The sequence below is a fragment of the Lepisosteus oculatus genome, chromosome 10 (genome assembly GCF_040954835.1).
Source record: "Lepisosteus oculatus isolate fLepOcu1 chromosome 10, fLepOcu1.hap2, whole genome shotgun sequence".
NCBI classification, from domain to species: Eukaryota; Metazoa; Chordata; class Actinopteri; order Semionotiformes; family Lepisosteidae; genus Lepisosteus; species Lepisosteus oculatus.
In genome coordinates this window covers 4,627,626-4,655,180 of record NC_090705.1, presented here as the reverse complement: position 1 = coordinate 4,655,180, position 27,555 = coordinate 4,627,626, and the positions used below count along the sequence as shown (strand labels likewise).

At 36.7% G+C, this 27,555-nt stretch overlaps 1 protein-coding gene across 1 annotated transcript in view; it reads right to left on the bottom strand.

Annotated features, from left to right (window-relative positions):
- The window catches only part of calcr (calcitonin receptor), a 67,277-nt gene that overhangs the window by 24,479 nt on the left and 15,243 nt on the right, over positions 1-27,555 (bottom strand). Inside the window, exons 2-6 of the mRNA XM_006636015.3 lie at positions 10,298-10,370; positions 7,204-7,366; positions 5,732-5,842; positions 4,896-5,008; positions 3,120-3,211 (exon numbers count right to left, since the gene is read on the bottom strand). Coding sequence (XP_006636078.2) covers positions 3,120-3,211; positions 4,896-5,008; positions 5,732-5,842; positions 7,204-7,366; positions 10,298-10,348 — 530 coding nt within the window. The 5' untranslated portion in view covers positions 10,349-10,370. The remainder of the gene's footprint in view (positions 1-3,119; positions 3,212-4,895; positions 5,009-5,731; positions 5,843-7,203; positions 7,367-10,297; positions 10,371-27,555) is intronic.

Sequence of the window (27,555 nt, the reverse complement as noted above, 5' to 3'; positions counted from 1 at the left end):
TATAGGAAAGAATATCTTTTAACACAAGAATGCAGATTGAGGAAACGTTACTGCTCAGCATTATATTAACAATGTACTTGCAGTTTTTCCTATTCTTCCATCCAGAGGTTCCAATTTTCCAACACGATCACACAGTACTAGAATTACAATGGCACAGTCTTGAGAAAGCACTGATCTGGTGTTGCTGGGATCAGCTTTTACACCTGATCTGAAACCAGCAGAACATCTGTGGGACTAACTTGCCAATGTCATCAACAGGAGAAAACCACAGTCAGCCTCTGCCAGCTGACTGATGCAGTAAAGGAAAAAACCTACAGCAGTCTCTTGTGTTAATGTTCGGGGGAGGGGTCATACCTCATTCGAATCTTGTAATATTTTCATTGACAGTGTCACACTACCGTGTCAGCTTGTGTCATATAGATACAAAAAATTGGGGACCCAATGAAAACTGCTGAAACAGATCAGCACAATACTGATCAAGGGCCTTTCAGTCCCACAGTCCCAAAATTGTACTACCTGAATAGAGCTGTGGCCATTGTTGTAGAACATGAAAAACCAGCATAATCTCATTTGGATTTATTTCCTGAAGAAGAAATTGGTTATGTCTATTGAATGTAGGTTAATATTCAAGCTATGACTTTTCATTATGTTTAAATTATTTTTAAACATCTCTTTCATTTTTTAACTGCATTCTATCTATTTGCTTTAACACTTATTTTATGAAAATTATTTCCTAAACATTTCATACTAGATCAGATTTTAAAACCTTTTAAATTTACCCGATCTTTAATTTGAGTTTTTATAATCTACTTGGCTTGATATATAATGGCCAAAATATCAAGATTCAAACACACCAGTCAGTAGCACATAATCTTGTCTTAAAACTTAGACAGCTTCAAAATTGCCTTTTCCCCTTCAGCACTTCTGAAAATAAATTCAGCAACAAGACATTCTGAAGATCCGCTTGAGGTATGAATTTCCTCTCTTTTCATATTATGAATCTGAAGGAAACAAATCTAGGGTTTTGTGTTTGTTGTCAACATTATTGGATGTATCTGTGTATACTCAACTGTGTAAGCCATAGGAATTGTTCAGTTGAAAGAGCCAATTATCTTTGAGAACCATACCTTTTCAGCTTCAGTATTTACCAGATGAAAGTCAGAAACATGAACAAAATAACCTCTTCTGCTGCTTAAGAGTTCTCACTAATTGTGTACCATATATCGAGAAACATACTTCTGCAGTCAACAGCAATGATACCACCTTATACCCCGATCCTGTCAGATGTCAGAAGCTAAGCAAAACTGGGCCTAGTCAGTATTGGTATGGGAGACCTCTAAGGAGACCATCTTGCTGCTTCAGGAGGTGTTGGTGTTGGCTTACCAGTAGATGAGACTCTTCCTGCTTTCCAAATCAATTCCCTGGTGACTGCGGACATACAGTACATATGTCTGTCTACATACAGATTTTGCAGTCATGCTAAGGCTTATTCTGTGTTGTCCTGAACACAAAATGTTATATCAAGGTCTTATGTATTTGATCATTAAATATAACCATGGTAGTGAAGGCCATCTACATTATGGACTTGCTAAAGTTCCCTATTCTTCTAGAGAAACTGCTTCACATTTCTGTGCATGTCCTGCTATGTACTGGAGGTCTATTAACTTTGCCTTTATAAATAAGAAAGTATTCTGCGGGTAATTCCTTTGGCGCCACACACAATGGAGTTTACCCTGGTTTCCATGGTGTGAAGTAAACAGAGAGCACATGACCCACTCCCCTGGGTGGGACACCAATCCATCAGAATCTCTACCTGCAGCAAACACTGGTCCCTGTTCATACTGCTGGGCAAACTGGAGCCATCAAGGCAAAGTATATCAGTCAAGGTACAACAGCAGTATCTGCAGTAAGAACTAGAACGCACAACCCACCAGCCATGAGTCCAAATGTGCTTATTATTTTATGTTTTCAGTATATATGTTAATAAACTATATATTTTATATTGACTTCAAAAACAAATGGGGACATTTGTCTTAAAGTGTTCATCTGTCTTTATATGGTTTAATTACTTTGTCATGGCGTAATGCATCACTATGTTATTGTCTAGGTAATTTCCATGGCTCATCAGGCCAGAACTTCCTCTGGATTCTGTGGTGTTAAGTGGGCAAGAGAGCACATGGCTCCCCCTTTAATTATGATATAACATGCATGCTGATAAAATGTGTTTATTATATAATATTTTTACATTATACTATCATATGATAACTAGAGATGATAAAGATTTAAAATAAGTGTATAGTTATATTCTGCTGTTTAAATTACATGACACATTTACAATGCAGTCCATTATTAATCTCTACGTTCTGTATATACAGTAATGCAATAACAGCTAAACATATAACTTAACTTAGTGTGCTAACGTAAGCTTTTTTGTACTGTTTACTGTTAATATCAAAATTTAAAATTTGATTAATGCTTTTGCTTTATCCTTTTTGTTTTTTTACACTCGCCTCTGTGATGGTTTCCAAGCAGCTACATACCTATTGAGCCCATTTTGTGCTGGAGTGTATCCTGGTTTTGAAGAAACATTAATATCTGAACTTGCCGGAAGATTATTCGCTAGATGTCTACTGAACCCTTGCCTGTCATGCACAGAATTAACTCTGAGGAGCTTGACGTCACATACTGAACCATGTCTAACCCACGAAAAAATAAATAAAAGCATGTAATAACCATAACAAGAAGAAGTTAAAACGTGAAGTGTACATTTCAAACCAACAGCTTCTTCCTTTCCTCTTCAAGTTATGTCATGGCAATGTCTTCATTCAGATTTTGCATTCATTCTAAGGCTTATTTGGTTAACACTCCTAGAAATACGTGAATGTATTTTATGTTCAAAGACAATAAAATCACAGGTAGTAAAATAATGAGTACTTCCTTCCTGAGAGAGGAAATGAAACATTTAACCTTTCTCACTTAAACAATAACATTTTTCCTGGAAAAAGTGCAGCTGACAGCTTTATGACATTTTACACACACGTAGAATGCTTGACAGTGCTCTTTCATGTAACATTTGGGTGCCATTTCAAACATGATGACATGGAATGAAAGATACTTACTTGAAATAAAAGAATATTGCCAGAGAGATCAAAAGTGATGCTATTGATAAAGCGTGGCCAACTATGGCCATGTAGTACAGAATATAAGCCATCTGTGAAAATAAAGACATTTTAGTTTTTGTTATGTACAATTTCTAATGTAAACTGATTCTTAGCATAGAGGCTGAAACACAGAACCACAGTACACTTCTGATGCTACAGACTTCTGAGCACATACTGTACAGTGTGGCACATTTTACACTATAGATTTTGTGTTTTTGTGTAAAAATGAAGCTATCTAATACTATCACAGCACCAGAAGGAAGACTGGAGCGAAATTAATGCATTCTGCCTTTGAACACGTGGCATAAAAGGTTACATTTGCTACTTTTACTGTTAATTCTCAATTCATACATTATTTCAGCACCATTGATGGGTGAGACAACCCTGATTCAATTTGAGGCCTATTCCTATCAGGCTGATTCAAACTGCCATCTAGCAAGCTGCTCATTTTTATTAATTAGTTTGTTCACTGTTTATGTCTGGTATTATTTTCATGGTACCACAGATCAGTGGAGTGAAATATTTATGTGCCCTTACAGTATATTTAAATAATATTCAGTTCTAATGGTTATAGCACTCCTGTGCAAATTGTGGCAGTTATGAATCATGTTTAGTGGAAATGAATGGTGACAGCCTTTCTTGTGAGGAGTTAAATTTCTGATTCTGAACAGGCTAGGAATGTAATCTGTCATTTTAAGATGTGATTAAAGGGAAGAATCATTGGAAATCCCCATAAATTAGCTTCAGTCTCCCTTCATGAGCTGCCTAAAACAGTATAATATTGATACACATCAATATTTCTTGGATGTCTGGGAATGAATCACAATGTGCCACAGTGTCTCAAGGCTTATTCTTATGGATATGCTGTAGAATTCATTCATAAGTAAGACTATGTTACTTATAGAACAGAATGAGATTCTGAATTACATTTACAGTAACTGTTTCATGATTGCTTTTGGATATTTATTTGATCTTAAATACAATTCTCAAAGAACAGGAATGGTTTCAAGACTAATCAAATTGAGAATCAAAGGTACCGCCTAAATGCCTAATTCAAGCAGATACTTTATAGTAAATCTGGCATATTCTATCTAACCATCCTACAGACAATCATAATAAGAGCATTACAGGGCCATGAAGACTATACATGCATCCTAGAGTTTTCTTTCCTTACTCTTTTTCCTGTGTGAGTGCTTTACGATGTCAGATTTTAGTTATAATGTCTATTTTTTAATTGGGCAGGCTAAGGAAGAATAAATTATGTTCATGAACCCTTTATAAGGGGCGGAGTGGTGGCTCTGTGGCTAAGGATCTGTGCCTGTGGCTGGAAGGTTGCTGGTTCAAGTCCCATAGCCAGCAGAGGAATCCTACTCCATTGGGCTCCTGAGCAAGGCCCTTAACCCCAACTGCTCCAGGGGTGCTGTACAATGGCTGACCCTGCACTCTGACTCCCAGCTTCTCTCCCTGCCTGTGTGTCTCATGGAGAGCAAGCAGGGGGTATGCAAAAACACAAATTCCTAATACAAGAAATTGTATATGGCTAACAAAGTGATCTTATCTTATATTTTCAAAGTATAATAGAGACTCGTGCTCGTAAGTTTGACTGCATATAGCATTTGATGTATTTGTCTACCTATTACCGACATATACTGTACCTTCCTATATAGCAGGTTTTAAAAACAAATCATACATTGTTTAGAAATTACAGCACAAAACAACAGTACAGTCCCTTACCTTTAATTTGTCCTTTGTATAGGCAATACATAATGTATAGTTAGACCATGTTCTGTTGGTCTCAGGATGTCGGAACCAATTGCCTGATTCATCACAATATTTGGTTACTTTCTCTAAAAATAGAAAAAGATATAGCTAAATTGTTACGGTGTACTCAAAAAGTTAAAGAAATGAACAAGAACACTAGTACTTATCTACAGTACAGTATGCAACATCCAGTTTCATAGAATAAGAAAAAACACTGTTTTCAATATCACAAGAACTGGGAAAGTTGCACCTACACCACAGGAACTGCAGAAGATTTAATCTGAAACAATGATTCAGATACTAAAGATCCTAATAAATAATAAAACACTTTATTTGTACTCATCCTAAAAATGATTTTTAAATAAAACACAAATAAAGAAGATGAAAACTATTTTTGGGGTTAGGAAACCTTATTAATGCTAGAGCACCTCCCCCTTTTCAGTTTCACCAGGTACTAAATGATCTTAGTTATGAGTAAACTTGGCACTTCAGAGTACGGCACATTTTCTGAAAGGGAAATAAGTTCTGTTTTTTATTACTTGCCAAAGTACTTTATTATTATAGCAAATTAAATGTATAAGTAATAAGAAATGTTTATCTCATTATGCTAACACATTGTTAGAGTGAAAATATACAATATATTGTATGGATTTTGCTCTGTAGTTTTTTTTTCCCTTATGATGTGAACACAGCTACTGTACCTCTCTTCATTTTTAGACTGTAAATAAAGCAATGAAAGATATTGTGACAGGTTTAGTTATAAGTTTGCTGAAGTATTCTTAGTTTTAGGACAACATTGAAAGTCTCACCAGTGGAGTCAAAATCTGGGAAATAGGTTGGACAATTCTGTGAGGTGTATGTCCCAGCAGGGGTGTCCTCCCAACACAACCACCCATCCCAGGTCCGGTTACAGTAAGGACCTTCGGGATTCACAAGAAGACAAATAAACAAAATGCTTTTTCCTTCTTTTTCACAACGCTTAATCAGACATTTCTGTGTTCTCACAGCACAGCATCAGTTAGCCTATCAACCCATCCTAAGATACACTGTACAATATTGTGTACATATTGGTCACCATGATATAAAATTCTGTGCAGCCAGATACTGTACATTCCCCTTCTCAAAAGAATACTCTACACTGACAAGATAACAGAACTGAACCTTGTTAGTGATGAACAGACAAGACTACAATGGGACCCGATTCATGCATTCACAATCCTCAAAGAAGATGATCAAATCAATCACATGCAGTTCTTCGAGGCCAGCAGTGATACCAGAGGACTCGTGTGAATTGCATTTTAAATGGAGAACAGGAGGCACAGGAACAAAGTGACACCCCGGCTTCTTTGAGGACATGAGTGGATGAGTCCCTGGATCAATTAGCTGCAGAAAAATCTCTTCTCGTGTGCAGCCACTCTTACTGTATGTTCTCGGTTTCACGTTTGTTGAGCTTAGAGGAACATCAGACAGAAACGCCACGGTGGAGACCAGGAGACCAACTGAGCGCGTTAAGGACTCTTTGGATATTTTGTGTGAAAATGATTTCCACCCGTTTGTGTTATACTTGTGGTGTTATTGAACGGATGTTCAGGTCAGGGTCAAATTCTAATGTTGCAGTTCCTCTTCCTTGCACATTGAAGCTCTCTGGCTGTGCGGTGCGCCACGTGCATCCTCTCGACCTCCCCTCCTTCCTCCTCAACATCACCTGTGCAGCAGCTCTCCTCGGCTCGCCCTGCCGAAGTGGGGGGGTGACCATGCCCAGGACAGTCACTTTCTCAGCCAGGTGAGTTCAAGCCAAAGCACAAGGCATGCTATCTTCTTGACAGCCTGTTTCAGCATTATTAGAATTTGACCAAGCAACTGAATTTTCTCCAATACAATTGCTAGTTGATACTATAGTTGATACTGCTTTCAAGAACTAAACCACTCAAAAATGAGCTAGCCTTCTAAACAGATGCTAAATAGTATCATGTACAAATTAAAAAGGGCAGCAACTCTGGCTGGTGGATTTAAAAACGATCTTAAATAGGTCCACCAAAATGAAAAAAACACCCTTAATTTAGTTTAAATGCTTTCAGGGCTGAATACCTGATCTTCTTCAAGATCTGATTCTTCAAGTTGGAATCTCATGGTGAAGGTTGTTATAAATTTATCATTCATCCCAAAGTTAAGTACAGAATTGTCTGTCAATATAGAGTAGATAATGCATCAAAACATTAAATTACAATAATTTATAACATAACTTTCCCCCTGAAAAAAAAGCAAAAAACAAAGCTGTTACCTGTTTTATTGTAAGGCTGATCTCTATACATTTTTTCAAAGCATTTGTATTGAGCATCAATAATTTTTTGCCTTTCCTCAGCTTTCTGCCTCACCAGTGGACTGACAACAGTTTCTGCTGTTGGTTCTGTGTATGTTTCTGTAGCACAGCTTGTAGTTGCCCTCTGTGAAAAGAAAGCCATTTCATTTTCCTGAATGAAAATGCAGGAGGTTTGATAGAAACAAAAAAAGCACAATCACCAATGTAACAGGAGGCTGATGTACTTTGTTGTCAGTCAAAAGATGACTGTTACGGAGTGCATTCATTGTGAAATACTGTATTTTGAAATATACTACTGTTCGTATATGTGGTGCATACATTTGCACTGCTAAGATATGATTAGTAGCTGAATGTTTGCAGGACAATTCCCTTTGGTGACTTTAACAAAAAAGCGATAACATTAAATTAATTCAACACAACATAAAAATGCAACAGCACTGCCAATGACATTTTTATGTAATTGATAATAATGCTGTACTCCTCCAGCTTTGAGAAAAAAGCAAACGAAAAAACATGAACCATTTTCTTCAAGAATGACATTCATTAATTCATTCATTAATTAGGAAAGGCTGGAATGTCTGAATTATCCACATTGGTCAAAAAGTGGATGAACCCCTTTACACACAGTAAACGCAAACACATATACTGTTGAAGAGCGATGTTGAGTGATAAGACGGGTCTGAATTATTCCTGAGCGGGCTGGATAATTGGGATTGCTGCCAGTGATTTCCAAACAGCGCCAACTGAGTACCGAATAAGAGCTGCGTGATTTCCATACTTCAAATACCTGATGCACTGGAAGATATTGTAGAAAGACAATGGAAGAACGTAAAAAAGCGTAACTTTCAAATTCCTGAAAAATTAGAGAGAGGATGTGAGGATTCTTCATACAAAAACAGGTAATATTAGGGACATGCCCAAAGCCTCAGCTAAACAACTTCCCTCTGTTCTCTTTTCTGTCAAATAAATAATATTAAATAAGCTCAGGTGCATTTGGCTCTCAGGGCAGTTAAATCAAAGTTCAGAGACGGCTTTCCAGTTTGAATCTTTCAACAATCTGCACTTGTTTTTCAACTCTTTGAACTTTTTTCCTGGCTCCGCACAACTGTGCAGATGATTCCCTGCCGTGATGGGCTCACAGAAAACCTTTCTGTCAGTGACAGGAAAGGCAAATAAAATATTTTTAAAGCCAAATCAAAACAAAGTGGGTCTCCAAAATATACTTCATAATTTAATTTCAATGTAGCTGTAAACCGCCTAGAATTCTTTTAATTTCACATCACAGCTCTCGCAGCTCATTTTTTGCTCATAGCCTAATATTCAAACACCTCAGAAATCAGACAGGCCACAAGAGAAAACTACAGATTCATAAAACATACATACATGTTTTCACACTGACAATTTATATAAACAAATAAGGAAATTAAGGATGTAACTGTATGTATAGTATTCATAAATACTGGTTGTTGGCAATCTTATTTGAGATAATATTATTAAACTGTATATGTACAGTATATTAATCTTCAGAATTAGCTAGATAAAGAATGCAAGAACTTTAGGCACTTTAATTCTATTATGATCAATTTGTTAAATGTTCTTTAAACAGAAAACCAGCTCCAGAAAGTCTCCTCTCTCCTTTGTTCTTCATCTGGTGATTAGAAACGTTGCTCCCAGCTTATGGTGATGATTTCCTGGGCAGCTTTCCGGGGAATAAAACCTGTTTCCAATCACTTCCCAAGTTTTCCAGCTGACAACACATAACTCTTATCTGATGACCTAGGCACTCAGCTGTAGACAAGAGGATTTGTTTTCCTTGATTTCAAGCCTAATCTAACATGACTCTTTCTTTTTCTAAAGAGTACTGTTGTCCCATGTAGAAGTTTAGCAGCCGTACATATGATGTCACTCCAAACATTGAAGTAAATGACGTCATACATACGACCACCAAGCCACCACGCATATCAGCCTACACGTATTCAGGGTGAAGAAAGGTTCCCCAGAGGTGCAATATTTATGCAATAAAAAGCTTCTTAAAAAAAGAAACACTCACACAGTGCAGGTGTTGAAATACAGTACGTGCCTCCTAACATACCAACACAGTGACAGGGACATCCATTCACACAGAACCTGTACAGCTTTGTGTCATCGATGAAAAAGAGCAGCCCTTCTTGGAAATCAAGAGGCCAGGGTACATCAGATCTGAGAGTGCCTTTCTCTTACACATCATTAATTCATTGTCTACGCTCAAAACCTCTCTTCCCTGTTTCTTGCTGTCACTATATACAGTAACAATTTTCTTGTAAATGTATAACAATTATATAACAAATAATAACATTATTTGTTATTCAAAGCTGATTAAAAAATTTGACATTAGCAAGTTGATGCATGAGTAGACAGAACTTGAACAAACTGACTCACAAACATATCGGGGCTGCTTTTTGTGAAAGGTTATAGTTCAGTGTGTGTCTGCTTTAGTGAATGTGAATGCTCATTAAATATACATTCATCGCTCTTCCAGATCACCAACTTCAACTCAGGCAGCACATTTAAAGAGATTAATTACATTCTATTTCTATGTTGTTGTGCAGAGATAAGGGAAAGGGTAATTAAATTTAAGATCAAAAGTAATGATTGGAATGCTTTTATTTCCTTGATAAGAAACCAATTGGGAATGTATATTGCATGTTCTTAATGTATAGAAGACAATCTAGTGTTTGTGCACTTCAGACTGTTGCTAGCTTTAATAAGTAGAGGCTACATTTCTGTGGTAAAACAACACCAATGCCATTTGAAAAATTGATTTGTTTTTCCATTTTACCATCTTAACATGTAGAAATAAAATACTGATGAAACAAAGTATAAAATAGAATTAAACAAAAACCAAAAAACAAATGTTATATGTTTTCCTAGCTTGTACTGTAGTTACAGCAGCTTTTACAGTAGTTACTAACCCTAATATGTAAAAATACATAGTTTCAGTATTGCTGAAACAGGCAGATGCTGTATAATATATTACCACCCTAAGCATCTTTAGAAAATTATTCATATTACTTACCAAACCTAGTGTTAACGCTGTAATGAGCCAGTGCATGCCTTTTAATTCCATCACTGATTGAGCTCAGATTGACCTGACAACAGAAAAAAAAACACACAGTATGCATGAATGAGTCAGACAGACTGATACACTTGACTACAGAACAAACCATGTAAAGATTTTGTGCTTACTTTGTTTACAAGTAAACATTGCCAAATATTTTTGTTCAGTTTAAAAACGTTTTGTAAAATATGGTTGTGAATGAAGTAAAGTACAGTAGATGTTATTAAGAATACACAGAAGGCAAATTATTTGGCACATTCTTAATTCAATACAAGCAAGGCATTGTAAATAAACTTCCTGTTCCTACAAAAGCATCGGTAACAGTTCCTATAAAAGGTCATGTCTGTAAAAAAACATAACACTCTGAGATCATACTGACATGTTTGATGCTGAATGATTCAGAAAGGTATGAATTAATTCCCTGCCTTTTTTCCCTGATTGCAGTTTTTAATATTACTGACTGCTTAAAAAGTTTTGAAAATTTGATTTCCAAGTTTATATTAAATATGATACAGTAAATGATACAGGTATATTTTATTTTATTATTATCATGCACTATGTATGTAGTTTGTGTGCTAATATGTGTGCTGTTTGTTTAACAAATATATTTAAACATCTTCACCTATTTCCAACACAACTTCCCATTTTACAGTATCAGTATACTTACCTGCGATGTCAGATAGGAAGCCCATGAAATTGGGGTATTTTACTATAAATTAAGAAAATTAGCTGAAATAATAAATTAAACACAACACTTGATAAAACAGCTATTTCAAATGGAAAATAGGCAAAGGGACACTCAGGAGGCACAATATGAAGTGGGCAAGATTAGGATATGACTTCCTCCCCAATTTCAGTTAATAAAATAACTGCTGTTAAAAACATTCTTTGTAAAGAATGAAAAATAAAAAAACAAAACATCTACAAGCTTTAGTCCAGAACTCACAGCACTATAATCCATTACTTCTACACGCAAACAATTTATCAAAGCTTATAACAGTATTGACCAAGCAAGCTGATGTGTTTTCCACATGCATTTCTGTTACAGGAATAAAACTTACTGGCACCAGTGCAGTGCAACACATTGTTGAATCATTCTGCTTAAACTTAACAATAAAAAAATATTTTTTTGCCTTTATCATTAACTTTTTCAGCTGAGTCTCTCTAAGTACAAAGACAAAAAGCACATTACACAATGTGAAATTAAGGAAAGTTGGAAAGCCAAGAAAACTAAATACAGAAGGTAAAATGATCCCCAAAAGTCCCTGAATTATTTTTAAGGCTGTTTTTCAGAGCTTTGGGGCACAGCAACAAAAGTTCTGTAACCCAGAGATTTCAGACAAACATGGGGAACACACAGTAAACCAGAATCAACTGAGGTTCCATGAAGCACTAAATCAATAATATATTGCCTAGATATTGTGGAGCCATGCTGTGCACAGCTTTAGGCATAAGCATAAGGATTTCAAAATAAACTCAAAAGCTGACAGGAAGCCAGTGCCGGGACTCCTGAACAGGAGTAATGCAAAAAGGTGTGTCCGACCTAGTCAGGATTCTAACCGCCAATTTTAGAGCAGATTGTTTTTGAGACTGCTGAAACTGGGGTTTAACATATTTAATCCTTGAAAAAAAACAGCCTAGCAATATTTCTCAGATTGAAAAACAATGTCAATCCAATACTCGGCACATGTGGTTGAAAAGTGAATCCATGATTGAAGATTAGACTTGAAACTTACGCACAATGCCAACAATTTACAATGCTACAATTCCGGCTGTATGTAACTGGTGAGAGGAGCTCTACTGCATGATTTCAATCTTATCACAGTTAAGGAGCAAAGGGTTTTGTTTCATCCAAGCTTTTATGTAAAGGATGTTTAGAATGAAAACCCACAAGACAATCTAATTCATGTAGGTGTATTTATGTTTCCGTTCAACTGATTTACGTTATATATAGGAACATGAATTGTTATTGTTAATAGAATGAATTGAAAGCCCTGAAACAACAAAAGGCTTGTGTTCCTCCCGGACCTGCATTATTAACTCCATTAGATAGGTCTTAGATGTTCAAGTGTTCTGACCTTGATGGAACTTGATTAATCCATCATCGAAGCACAAACGAAACTGAGCTAGCCCTGTGTGTTAATCCATCCGCTTAACAGGTGTTCCAAGCTTCGTGGCCTCCAATGCTTCCATATTATTAACTATGTTTCAAAGTGTGTTTCTGTGAGACACAATGTATAATGATGTATATGAACATTCTGAGCTTAAAAAAAGACGCAAGCATTTATCTGTGAAAGCTTTAAAGACCTTCCTATTATTTTAATTGATTTTGACAAATAAGAAAAAAAACAAATTCTGATTTGATCAAATAAACTGTTTCCTGTTTCCTGAGTTGTTCTTACAAGGTTAACCATCACAGATATGTCACAACTTCAGTTCCTGAGTTGCATAAAACCCTTTTCAGTGCGTCAACATTTTAGGTTTTTACTGGCCTTTCAAGTAAAACATTTTCATTTCACATCCTTTGGTAAAGCTTACCAAAGCACTATTCATTCATTTCTGTGGAAAAGGAGTTATAAATTATAAGGGAAAAAGTTTTGCGGGATCAGTGATATGTTTTTAAAGTGTTGCCTAAAGGCTCAGAATTAATCTCAAAATAAAACTGCTTTGAAGACAAAATGTTCCCATTTTCTGGAGAGACGTTAGAGACAAATCTAATCTCTAATGGTAGTAGTGCTTCTGTAATGAAGATGCTAACAGCTTGCAAAAGTTTTTAGCCCCCTTCCAATAATATCTTATCTTGTTGAATACAGTAGTTGAATCTCTCCATAAAAAACACCACTTGACTAAGGCAGAGATGAGAGTTTTTTAAATCATGTGAATCACAATTACTACACACAAAGGTTATCCATCTAAATGTGTGCCTTATCGATGTCATTTTCTGCACCAGAACTAATTTACCTTAATTAAGGAGATGAATACTTGGGATCAACTTAGTTTAGTTTGGGAATTTTCTTTGCCATTTTTGCTGACATTTAACTTCTCTCCCTTGTAAAAGTGTTTGGTTCAAGCAAGTGTTGATTAATTCTATTCACTTCAAACAACGGGTGCACATAATTTGTAATTCGGCAAAATAGGATATTGTTGGAAGGGGGTGAATACTTTTGCCAGGCATTGTACAGTATCACAAGTGCATCATAAATAAACATCATAATCACATGCAACTCGACTTGAAAGGTTTTTAATAGGACACTTAGCTATAATCTTAAGAGCATTCTTATGTGCCTTTCACAACTTCATCTGGACTGAAACCCCCATGGAGTCACAGAAAATTGTTGTTCAAAAGGTTTACTGTAGAAGGATAGTTACTTGACAAGCTTACTACACTGATGTTTTTGTCAATGGTATGAAGCCATTACGTTTTTGAACACTGTCCAAGAGTAGTAACACCCTGGGTATCTGGGCTACGTGTGCTTTAAGCATCACAGCATCAGCAGGCTCAGTGTGGTCCTTTGACACGCATGGTTGCCTAATAACTGAACACCTTTGGGATAAAGCCAGACATCCACTCTGTTATCTATCCAGTTCAGAATCTTTGACAGCTCTTTTGTGAATTCACAAGGCATTCAGTACATATAGTCACTGAAGTGACACTGTACAGCCTGATTTGATGCTAACGTGAAATACCAACAGCAGTGATTTCTGAAAAATCAAATGCAGTACTGTGATAGGTCCAAGTGCAGACAGGGCACTGTTGTTTCACATTTTAGGTGCCCAGATTCCAAAATGGACTAACATAAATTACAGTCACGCATGATATATTAGCATAGCTTCATCACTCTCTCTAAAGCAAAACTGGCACGCAATATCAAAGCTGGTCAGAACACACGAGCATGCCTGCCACATGCCTCAGAAAGCTTGCCTCTGTTATTTATTCTGACATCTCAACTCACTTGATAATCCAGGCTTGTTTTCCACATTCTTTAAAACATAGCTAGGACACATGGTCCTTGCTTTAATGTTTTAGACAAATACTATTTCTTGACATGCTGTTTTAGAAACGTACTATTTTTAAATAAAGTGTTCAATGTGGATTATGTGCTTTCTATTTTTTGTCTAAAAAATTTTAAAAAAAGCAGCACTGATGTAACAGGCACACTGACAACAAAAAGCACTCATGACTGCATTGAAAATGTAAAAACACTTACTCATAAAAGGATGGCACTAACTCAACTTTTCTCCCAGACACACAGTACTGAAAGAGTGCTCCTCAGAGACACCCAGAACTGTGAAAGAATGTGCAGTTCTACTGTACCTGTATCTCTATGATAGTAAAATATCAAAAGAATTTATCTTCTACCTGTCTTGAGATCATTTTTACTGAGGACAGGTGCATAACCAATATGCTGGTGTCTTCAAAATGAAAATGTTGTCTTCGAATGCTTCAGATGTATTGAGTTATTTTTATTTTTATTAGACTGCTAAAGTAAATCTAAACAATCAAAAACTAACTAGATCTAAGCCGGCAGCACAATGAGTAATCACTTAATTACTTAATTAATCACTTAATGGTCACCACGTTACAAAAAAGTGTTTTGTTACTCTGCTAAATGACCCTTGGAAGTCCATCTGAAACTCCAGCACTTATTTACAGAAAGGATTAAGGGAGTATTAAACAAGCTACCCAGCTGTGTTGTCAGAGCACATATGCTGGCTTCTGTCAAGAAAGGTTTGAACAAGATACTAGAATCAATCAGCTACCAACTACCACAGCAAATTACCAGCAAAATGACCACTCCATGTGTGTTACATTTCTTACGTCCTTACAGTAGGTGATCACACAAGTTTAAAGCATTTCCACAAATTAAGCAAAACACACCAACCTGGTATCTAAATAAAACAATGAAAATGTATATATTAAATGTATTTTAGAACATTGAATACTATATCTGTCCCTCTACCTTCAAAGACACTCTGTCAGGAGAGTCAACTTCTGCTATATAGCTGAACATTCTGTTACACCAGGTCAGATGAAACTGAATACACTTTTTTCAAATAAAAATTAATAAAATTAATAAAAATGTACAGCATGTTTACAACAACAACAACAACAATAATGATTTAAAAAAGTTAAAAACTGAAACCTTTCATCAACACAGCCAAGATTTTTTTGTCCTTTAGGAAGTCTTACAAAATGATAAGAAGTGTGACTGGATAACTGTTGTAGGCATTGTATTTCAAAATTGGATTATCATGCCTTTCTGGTACAGTATTAAGCTATTTTATGAACCAACACTTGTTACTTCAAAATTGAAGATTATCTTGATTTGTCAAACCGAAGTGTACTGCTTGAGTTTTTTTATCTAATGTTCTAACTGGTTGAAATTATAATCTGCTCATATTCACGGGAACAAAGGGGGAAATTACTGAATAGCATTAATATGGCTTTGGAAGCAAACAAATTAAGAGAACACTACTAATTAAAAAGAAAAATATTTGAAAACATAATTACATACTTTATTGAGATACAAAACAAAATTGTAAATTGTGTAATTCTAATAACTGAATCCAGGTTTCTCTACTGGGAAATTCATTGGAAATTATGTTTTTTTAAAGGATTTTAAAATAAAAATATACTGTATCTGCACCAGGTTTTCCAGAAAGTAAAAGCCCGTTTTTTCTCTGGTGCATTAAGAGCGAATAACCAGCTCTAGCTGCCAAAGTCACAGGTAACTCAAGCGCAATAAGGTGGAAAATTATGTTAATTAAAGAAAATACAGCACAACAGGTCAACATGAGACACTAGAGTCTAAATATCTGAAACATTCTTTTTTCTGCATCACAAAGTTTTCAATTGAAAAAACATTAACAGTAAACCACACAATTTGATTTCAGTTACTCTCGTAACATTTGGTTGTGAAAATATTTCATGCATTTACAGCATAATGTGCTTTAATGTTCTATGTCTGACAAGCTAAAAGAAATAAATATGCTTACTGTTGAACAGAAAAGACTACAAATAAACCATTTCAAGGACCCTTAATTTCTCATGGTGAAGTCGATTAATAAGAATTGGAATGTGTGTCATAGACTGCCTAGATCTGGCTGCCTCTCCAAATTGAGCAGCTGCGCAGGAAGGAACCTGGTTAGTGACACAACTGTAAAATGAAGAGCTTGAGAGTTCAGTTGCTGAGATGAGAAAAATGTGCAAGAGTTAACAACATCCCCATCAACCCACAAAGCTGGCCAGTATGGACGACTGGAAAACACATCTTAAATCCTGCATGGAGCTTGTAACAAGATAAGATGACTTTATTAGCCATGTACAATTTCTTCCATTAGGAATTTGTCTTTTCACAGACCCCAGCTTGCTCTCCATGAGACACACAGGCACACAGACAGGGAGAGAAGCTTGGGGTCAGAGCACAGGTTCAGTCATTTATACAGCGCCCCTGGAGCAGTTGGGGTGAAGGGCCTTGCACAAGGGCCCAACGGAGTAGGATTCCTCTGCTGGCTGCGGGATACAAACCAGCGACCTTGCAGCCACAGGCGCTGATCCTTAACCACAGAGCCACCACTAAGCACTTAAGTGACACTACAAACATATGGCAAAAGGTTTTGTGGTCAGAGAAGACACAACTGGAACGTCTAACAACGCACTTAAGTGACACTGCAAACCCAACGCAGTTCATCGCAGTTAAAACCATCCCTGCTGTCAAGCATGGTAGTGGCAGTTTTGTGTTATAGTTCTGCTTCTCATCAGCAGGAAGTGGGAAGCTTGTCAAGATTAATGGGAAATCGATGGAGCAAAGCACTGGTAAATCATGAAGGTTTTCTTCTTTCAGACTGACTTGAATCCTACTGAGAATCTGTGGAAAGAATTGAAAACTGCTGTCCACAAGCAATCCCCAAATAACCTGAGTCTGAAGAGTAGGATGGGAGGAAACAAGTTGGTAGAGATGTCCCCAAAAAGACATGCAGCTGTAACTGCTGCCAAATTTGCTTCCACCAAATATTGAATTTACAAGTCTGAATACGTATGAAATCAGCATAGCTGTTTTTTTTCTATACGTTTTGCTGACATTTACCGTAGCCTCTTACACTTAGATGCCTTCAGTTTGAGCATTTACATTTTGAAAAAATAATAGGTTAAAAATTAATGTTTTACTTCAGATCAGAATTTCACAAAATACTGAATACTGAATACTTTGCAAAGCACTGTATAAAAACATGTACAAAATTCATAAGTACTCCATTACCGTTTAACCCCTACAGTAGTTGTATTTATTGGCATTACTGCTAGAGATTCAAAAGGGAATTAGAAAGCCCCAAATCACCTGCTAATATTGCAGTTTTTTTCTCAGAGTTAACCAGAAAGCATCACCAAGTGTAAACTTAATTCCCTCCATACCATGCTGAACCATTGCTGCTGACATTGCAATGTTACCAAGGGTGCTGTGCATCTGAGTTAACTTAGATTCAAGCCTACAGTGCCAGCCATTAATCTTCCTTTGATGAAAATGCAGACATGAAACTGTACTGTAGCTCCTTTGGACATTTATAACGCAGCACAGTAATATCTCAATTCTGTCTTCATTCAGCAGAGCAAATGACTGCTGTTGCACATACAGTATGGGGGGAAATGAGAGTGTCCTGTACACCTCAACAGTTCTGAAGTTATTCTGCCCTACTTATAATTATTTGTAAATATGGATATTTATCTTCAGCAGTCAGAAACATGAAGGGCACATACAAGCTACTAACCCATTTGGAAAATAAGCTGTTGCAGTTCACAAAGATGAAAATAAATCAGTCTGGGAATAGTAAAAGCTTCTCAAATATTTTCCTTTTCAAACATTCAGACATTTCAAATTTCATTTTAGGCCTGGATTAAGTTAAATATTAACCAACCTTCTACCCACAAATTACAAGCCTAGACCTTGTTTGCAGGTTTAGAAAAGCAGGCAAATTAAAATCCAGCACTAGAATTTGCAAGTGAAAAAGCAAGTATTGGATATTTACATCTGAACAATGGTAGTAAGAGGTCTTAATGGCTGTACTCTATGTTGGATTCAATGTTTTTATTTTCAACGCAAATGCTGCATTTCCCCTTCTAAAGAGTAACGAATGCAGTTCCAGGTATTCTAGGCCCTTCTCACATTAATTACTGATGCAGCAATGAAAGCAGACTCTCAAGCACCTGAGTGCAGAATTTGTGTAGCGCGAGTCTGAACAGTATCTTTTTAATTCAGTGTGCATGGTGCTTAAAGGGTGGCACGGTGGCACAGTACATAGCGCTGCTGCTCTGCTGTGCTGGGCCCCTGGGCTCAAATCCAAGGGGGCCGTCTGTGTGGAGTTCGTCTGTTCTCCCCGTGTCCTCCCACAGGGTCCCCTTTCCTCCCACAGCCCGACATGTAGAGTAGGTTAACAGGTAGCATGGGTAGGTGAATGGGCTTCTGGGAAAACTGGCCCTGGTGTGAGTGAGTGCGTGTGCTTGTGTCTGTGTGTGCCCTGTGATGGACTGGCGTCCTGCCCAGCGGGTGTCCCTCCTTGAGCCCGCTGCTTACTGGGACACCGCCCAGCCGCCTGCATGAGATAAAGCAGTTCGAAAATGAAGAGTGAATTAATAGATGGAGTGCTTATCCCAGGCTTTAAATCATCCATAGTGCTGACCACTTTACCAGATCAGGGAACTACAGTACCTTTTTCCCCGACTGAGGAATGAGATATGGAAAATTGATTCCGCTTTCATGGTTAACTACTACTATTATTTCTGAATATTATTTTTGTGAAATGAGAATACATATTTGAATAGAAAGCCAAAAGTTAATTCGAACTGAAAATGAATTTTCAATTCACCTGTTTGAGGGTAGAGTGATTGGAATATTTGCACAGGACTTTTTTAAACATTGCTCATCCTTTATTTCGATATGGAAATCATGTAGTAAGAAATAGCACGGTTCAGCTGTCCTTCAGCTGCCTTGCTGCACATCAGCAATGATCTACATTTGGACAGAGACTGTGTTATTGTCCGTTCTTGTTTAGGTATATTTCCTAATAGCCTTTGACATAATAAATAATAGCATTTTGCTAAATTATTTATAGACTCATGCTAGCCTCTGTGGGAGCAGGCCTCCCTTAGTCTTGATTACTTCTTAGCTAGGCAGTCGCCTTCAGTTTGTATCCTTTTCAATTGAATAAGACGAGCAGCACATGAAGCTATTGAGACCAAAAGAATTTAGTCTCGAATATTATTTTAGTGAAGCTCCATGGCCTTTTCTGTGGCAACTGTTCAAGATAAGAGAGGTCAAAATAAATGCATAAATATAAAACATAATTCTAAATCAGCATATTAAGCATTGGTACACAATTGTATGAAATATATTTTTTTCAGTGAATTAACAGAAATTATATATAATTTTAAATTATTTTACACATTGAAGCATCCAATTCACCAGTACAGGAAATCTATTTTGAGTTCAAACACTAAAAATATACACAGGAGAACATTCATGTTGTATTTCAACCCAGGACTGTGGTTTTCAAGACAACAAATGAATACAGAGTTCACTTAATTGCATCTGTATTACAAACTTGTTATGCTCGGTGACTGCAACTAAAAAAATGGAGCAAAGGAACAAGTAATAGGTTTATTCCATGCTGAAAAAAAGAAGAAAGAAAACACAACGTTTCGGCCGTGGAGGCTTCTTTAGGTGTGACTTCAGTGAGAGGTGAAGAAGGCTCCACAGCTGAAACGTTGTGTTTTCTTTCTCCTTTTTTTCAGCATGGAATAAACCTATTACTTGTTCCTTTGCAGCCTACGCTTGCTGACGCAGCTACCCACCTGAACTAAAAAAATGGAGGACAATTTGAACATATTTTGAAATATGATAAGTACAGGTATCTGAGGATAATTCATTAATTTAGTGCACTTTCCTAAGACAATGAAAATATTTTAACCATGCGTAGTTATCATATACATATAAAAGCCATTCTATACTTCTTTATATGTAAATACCATGCTGTAAATATGCTTTATTTTATTTTCAGTTTAGAGAAGAAAGCTTTAGGTTATAAACTAAAACATAAATGCTTGTTAACTAACATACTGCAAGTCACCATTTATTTCTCTAATGCTTTTATCCAATTTATCCCAAATTATTTCAATTTACATATTTATACAGCTTAGTATTAAACTGGGGTGATCTGAGCCCATGTACTGTATATTTAATGTGTCTTCCTTTTCAGTACACCGGAGACTCTGGAAGAAACAAAAAATCGACGAGGATCCAATCTCACATTGTGGTTAGATCTCTATCTCAGCATGTTTTCTTGCTCTTGGGCCCCACTGATCTCAATCTATTCACACTGTCCATCTCCTCATTAAACTGTCTACCCAATCCAGGCCTATTACATTCAAATTCTGTGCATGGTATGCAATTGATTAATTGAACAGGCAAACATGAATGAAGTTCCTCAAATTCTCAGGCCAGTCAAGCAATCAATTAGACCTTCATCAGACAGACATCCATTAAGGCTGGAAACTCTCCATTATTGTGGAAGCTGGGAACCACTCTGCCTGCCCCTGATGATTTAATCCTTTCTTCATTCCACTGTATTATATTAAGTGGATCCACATAAAGTACCTGATGTACTGTATGTAATGTCACTGGGCACAGAGCATAACTCAACATAACTCATTAATCTTATAAGCAGAAAACACAGATGCACAGATGCACAGCAAGGATATTTTATAATGCGTCGAAACTGCAACAATTAAATGGCTTATGTAATTGCTTATGTAGAATTTCTATTATAATTGCTTACATTTGTATAGTAGGAGAGGTGGAGTGCAATGGGTAAGCCTTGGGGAGTATAACTGAGAGGTTTAGGGTTTGGCCAAGTAAGATTATGCAACCAGACTACGGCCCAGTTTCTGAAATTGCTGTGTCTGCAGCAGTATATGAATGGTAGCAACGGAAGTGCAGAGGAGCACCTGTACACTGAGGCAATAAAAAGGCAATTCTGTAATTTAATCATTTTACGCCTGCACTAGGGTTCATTAAAATGTGCAACCAAGTGCTGCAATATTCGAGTAGTCACATCCCAGGTGCCTGGCTCCTGCACGTAGGTTGCTCATTACCGGTGTGCTTTTATAGGGATGGTGTAGAGTAGCAGGTAAACTGACTGGTGGATTATGAGTTCAAGCCCCCACTACACAGCAGCAGTCATTATGCACCAGACGCCACACAACACAGCAGATCAGGTGGAGAAGGGAGATAATACAGTAGTTCATAAATGGAATTAAATGGGAAATGAATGGAAGGCAGTTATTGAGGCAAGCACAAGTGGAAATTTAGCGAGGAAATATGGGTTTACTCCCCTACTCTTTCAAGCAGAGTTATAGGATGTTTAATGACCAAGTAGTCAGGATGTATGTGTACTTCTTCAGCATCATCCCCAGAAACACTGACAGCTAGACCACTCAGATCAGTAAGTGACTCAGTAGTGATTTTGCTTTGTTAACAAAGTGCAAATTGTCTTTCATTATTTCTTCTATTCTTTTTTAAACGTGTATTTCATTTTTTCTTTCTCTCTATGGATTAATTCTGAGCTCAGATGAATGATGAAAATGTATTAGGCTTGCTGACTGCCAGTTGAGGAATCAGCCTTTCATTTGTCAATCAAAGTTTGAAAATTACACAGTTCATAATGTGTTGCATTGAATTTACATCTGTAATTATGGAGGTTAGTAAACCATAGATTGCTTTCCCCCTTTAAAGCACAAATTGCCAAATGCAGATAATTAGACTGCATGTTTAATGAAATTAGTGAATTTTTTTTGAGACAGTGCTAGGCTTTCACACATGCCTCAGAGAAATCCAGAAAACTAGTGTTGAAAGATTTCCATTTATTGTATATCCCTCCCTTATAAGCAAAAACAATTTTACTGGTAAAACATACATATTTTAACAAACAAACCAGTAATCTGATGCCACAATTCTGCAATGCTGAATATAATCACTTTGTTTTAAATTAACACGGTTTCAGTTCTCACTGTGCTGTAATTAATATGTTTCGTGGATTGGTCTATTAAAAAATTTAACATCTATTCAAAAATTTAAAACCATTATTTATCATAATCATGGACTATAGCTGAACATGGACTGTATACTCCTGCAACACACAAATAAATACATAATATCTAGCTAGTTCTTGTATATTTCTGACTAAAAAAACATTCCCCAAAAATCTGGCAAGATTCCAAAGACATTGGATTTAATTATCTTTCTGTTTAAAAAGCTTGCCTGCATCAATTAGTTCACTAGCATACAAACATGCCTGTTACAGCAAATGAATGCCAGCAACTCCATTTGAGTTGCTAGTCTCAAGTGTTCTGCCAGGTTTAAGCCAGAAATTAATTATCTGGATGACAATCATAAATCCATCTCTCAGGAGATGTTCAGTGATGAGTGACTGGTTAACAATAAGTAGTCAGTAAAAATATTGTTATGGACATGCATGATTATTAAAATGTTCACATCTTGTTTTTGATGTTTCTGTTATTAGTACGGACGAGCATCACGATTTTCAGAGAAGCCTGTACAACTATAGAGTGTTAATAAATTCAATGGTGTTGGTATAGCTATTAATGTTTTCTGGTTACATGTTCTGTCAGTTGCATTCACAGAGACAAATCAAAAGCTTTGTGACACTTGGGACAGCTGTAGAGAAACTGACTGTGGTGATGAGGCTGAGAATTAATACATATACTGTATACACACCTGTTAAACAATCAACTAATCCCCCAGGATAAAAGTCTTCACATATAGGAAGGGACCTATAATGTAATAATAATAATGTTTCTTTATTAGCCCTATACAATTTCTTGCATTAGGAATTCTTCTTTTCGCATATGGGACCTATATGTGAAGGATACAGGAAGAAGGATATAGGAAGTGCAGTTCCAATGTGACTGACACAGCACATATTATATGTCAGCATCTCCACTACACAGTAGATTTCACAAGGCAAGACAGCAGCCAGAGATCTTGTGACAGTAGAATCGTTTATCGCACTTTGTGGAACTCTGACTTAACCTACTGTTGCTGAGGGCCAACCTCCCGGCCATAGGACAGGGAGACCTGCACCCCCAGGCTTAGTGGAAAGGTGACCTAGGGGTAGCCGAAAGGTGAAGAAGTGGTGGAGGAGGGATGCAAAAACAAGCAAGGAGAAGGAGAGGGTGATGCATGGTATATACAGTATGTGAACTGAGGTGATTACATCAGGATTAGTTGTGAGTTGCAGCAGCAAACGTTCGTTAGAACTCAATTAGTTAGGGCAGTGAGCAACTGCTTTACCAATTGAACTAACAGGGAACATTTTGTATACCACATTTATAGTGGGATTTAGATAGAATACGGGGATTAAAATCCTTACTCTTATGAACAGTTCTTTGGGATCTATAATGACAAAGTAACGAGTAATAGGTTTATTCCATGCTGAAAAAAGAAGAAAGAAAACACAACATTTCGGCCATGGAGCCTTATCAGGATATGTAGGACAGGATATAATTTCCACACAGAATATACAGTAGTTTTTTAAGATTTGAATGTGACACACATACACACAAGAGGTAATAAAGGCATTATGGAAAGTTTGTGTATGTATTAAAAGCACATTTTTAAAAAAAATTACATCCGTATGGGAAGGCTTTACTTTATAAAATGTTCAGAAGTGACATGAAAAAATGGTGATGTATTTTGTGAAAGAAGTGAAAATACTTAATTTCTCAAGCAACACTTGACTACTGTCTTCTGCGAATAGCAATTTTTCTACATTGAAATTTCTTTTACATTTAAAAACTTTGCACCATCCTGTGAGTGAACTGGCAAGTGGATCTTGCATGGCAGAGATAAGATCCTGTCAAAATCATCATGAAATAAATTGAAAATGTGCTATATCAAAAATTACAATAGAAATTGGCAGAGCATTGCTTACTTTTCAGGTCTGAATTTATTCATAATGTCTGCTCAATATTGTGAGAGTGAAGTTTGAAAGAGTAATCATTTAACTTCACATATATACTTCGTAGCACTTGTTGAAAACTTGTGTTGTTTTGTTGAGTAGCCATTAGCTAGAAAAGGGGAGTTCAAAGAAAAACTAACTAAAGAGGAATTGTGATTAAAATCTGGTTCTATCCTTACTTTATTCTCCTATTTTATTTTCCTAGCAGAAAAAAAAAGATTTAAAATATTTGTAATCACAAATTTCACTCCATGATCACACCCTCCACACACAGTTTTTAATCAACTCAGCTTACTACTGAAACACACACACTGACCAAACAAGAAAGGGGACCCCATGCATTCTTCTCAGAATTGTGCACTGGGAGGCCAGCTTTGAATTTTTCCCTCCTGAAAGCCCTGATCCAAGCTCTTATCCATTGGAGGAGTTCTGTGGCTCTTACTGACAACACTAATGTACATGCTTACAGATGAGCCACGATGAGCCACAGGGAGCACTGATGCACAGCAAAGTTTAGGAAAGTCTTACTGATATAAAATGCACTGAACCCCAGCACAACTTGCTCAGTTCATGTCACTCTTGCAGGAATGTGATCACATACAGAAAATTCCCATACAGAAGATCCCCAGGACTGCTTGGATCAATCTGCTGTTGGAACTAGCATCTCTACTCATTGAACCACACAGAAGCCCTTAAACATATTTCATTCTGTGGGGTATCATAGGGTAAAGAACTTAATTATTCTAATTCTAAGAGTCAGGTTTCATTAACTTTTACATTGTTAAATAATGGAGAGGGTTTAAAGTGAAATAGCAGCATGAAGTGAGGGAAAATAGAGTTAAAGGTTGTGATGGAAACTGCAAAAGCTTGCAGATTTTTTTAATTTTGTTCTAATATAGAACTAAATTGTTTAGTTCAATATGCAACACGCACATATTGTCAGGAAAAATAAAAGCACATTTTCCACCAAGTTCAGATAATACAACCAAGTCCTTTCCAAAACAGGAAAAGGTGAAGGTCGAGGTGCTGAAATGTTAATGTGATGCTGATATTGTTTGTTTTCTTATTTGATAGTTTTGTGTGAGCATTGTTGTGCATTCTGTATTGTTTATACAGTACAATGGGATTTGTTTTTCTAGATTTGGTTGTTGTATAGTCAATAAACACAGATTTAACCTAATGTGAATAGACTGATTTCTAGTTTAAAATGTAGTGTAGTTGTGGCTTTATAAGGATCATCATGATGTACTGTTTAATATTCCAGGCTCAATGTACTGAAGTACTGCTCTGGTTTTATGAGTCATAAACAATTTGCAATGCGTTATGCATCAGGATATTAGGGAGTGTTAAGCAATGTTGTATGCAGGTAATTTGTCTTTGCAGTTAATTTGTCCTTTGTGAATGTGTAATTCTGTGCGTTCCTGAATTTCCTGAAAAATGTGATTAAAAACAGAATTGGAGTTGTGCAGATTAGTTTTTTAAAATATTGAAAAAGGGCTATATCTTCTTGCAATTGTGACCCTTAAAACATAAAACACAATCTTTTAAGAATTTATAAATATTAATTTATGAATAGTTAATACCTTAATACAGGCATCTGCAGTAGGGAGACTATCTTCAGCAGAAGTTTGTTAATTGTAGGGTATGAAACAATTTGGATCCTTCGCTTTACCGATATGTAAAGGCCACATCAGGAGCAGGAAGTTATGACCTATCAAATGACCTGCAGCCTCTCACCCTGGCTGTCCCAGCAGAGCTGAAGATATTATCCACTCTTCCTCTTCTTATATCCTGTTCTTTTCAGGGGACTGTGGCAGTAATTCCTGGCAAATCCCTAATTACTCCTGAAAGCTGGTCTGACCTACAGACCTCAAAGAAACATTTCTTTGACATTATTACAGTACGTGTTGAGAGCGACGCATACCACCAGTATCTCCAGCTCATTCTCCGCACAAATAGGAAACACATGTATTCTATATGTTCGTACAGGTGCAATGTGACCCATGCTCCATAATTAAAAATGACATAGTCAAGTATCCTGGGTAAGGTCATGAGGAATACTCAAATAAAATTTTCTGGCCTTTTCTTTTGCCTCTAGTGCCATGTTTGTGGCCTAGATGACACAGGCCAGGGCACGGATGCAAAACACTTTTGTTTCTGCTCGACAAAACATATCAGGGTATGCACATGTGGGCTACACACATAACCACAAATTATCTCCTGCTATTTAAGACTGTTACAAAGGTGATACCATGTATTGCTCTTTAACGTATTGCAGCAGATACTTAAAATTTAAAACAACTGCAATGAACGCACAAATGCAGTTGATATTGACCAGCACAGGTGATTCGTCTATGGTAGTAGTCGAGAACCTGCAGTCTGTGAATCATATGCGAGATCAATACGCATAAAACTAATCAAAACACACAAAAGCTCATTATCATTGTGTAAATGATCAATTTGACTCAACCAAAATATTAATTAACACATAACATAACGCATCGTACTGCTCTTCCAGTTAATACTGGTGCCTCACGGGTGCCTCTTGGGTCCTGGGCTTGGTTCTAGAATAGGCCATCTTGAGCATGAGTCAACATATTCTATCTGCCAAGTACTCCAGTTTTATCCCCCTTTCCAAAGACATGCTGGCTAGGTTAACTAGTGTCTCTACATTATGCCTGCAGTATGTGTAGTTCCAGCCTGTTTCCAGTACTTTAAAGAGACGTTCTGGTTGCTGCCACCCATTACGGATAAATTTAATAGTGCAGCTGAGTGCTAAGAGTTCCCAGATTAGACTACTTTCCAGCACATGGTCAGAGCATAAATATAGGAAGCAAACAAAGTTTAAGAGTTCACGTCTGTACTAATATTTCATCTCATTTTGTGATCGAGATATAATCTGCTTGTTCGATAACCTTGCAATCCTCACTGATTCACTTCTTAATACTATACAAAGACAAAAGCAAAAACCTGTGTTGGCTTTGTCAAATGTCAACTATAACATTGTCTTCTAACATATCCTTTAATTCAGGAATAGTATCAGACACAAAATTCAATATTATACTGTATGGGGGGTTCATTAGAGTTTTAAACGGAAGGTCTTAACTGAAATTCAAGAGGGATGATGACAACCAAATCTTGTGCCCTAGTTTCACTAATTCATAAACATTCCCAACCACATTGCTCTA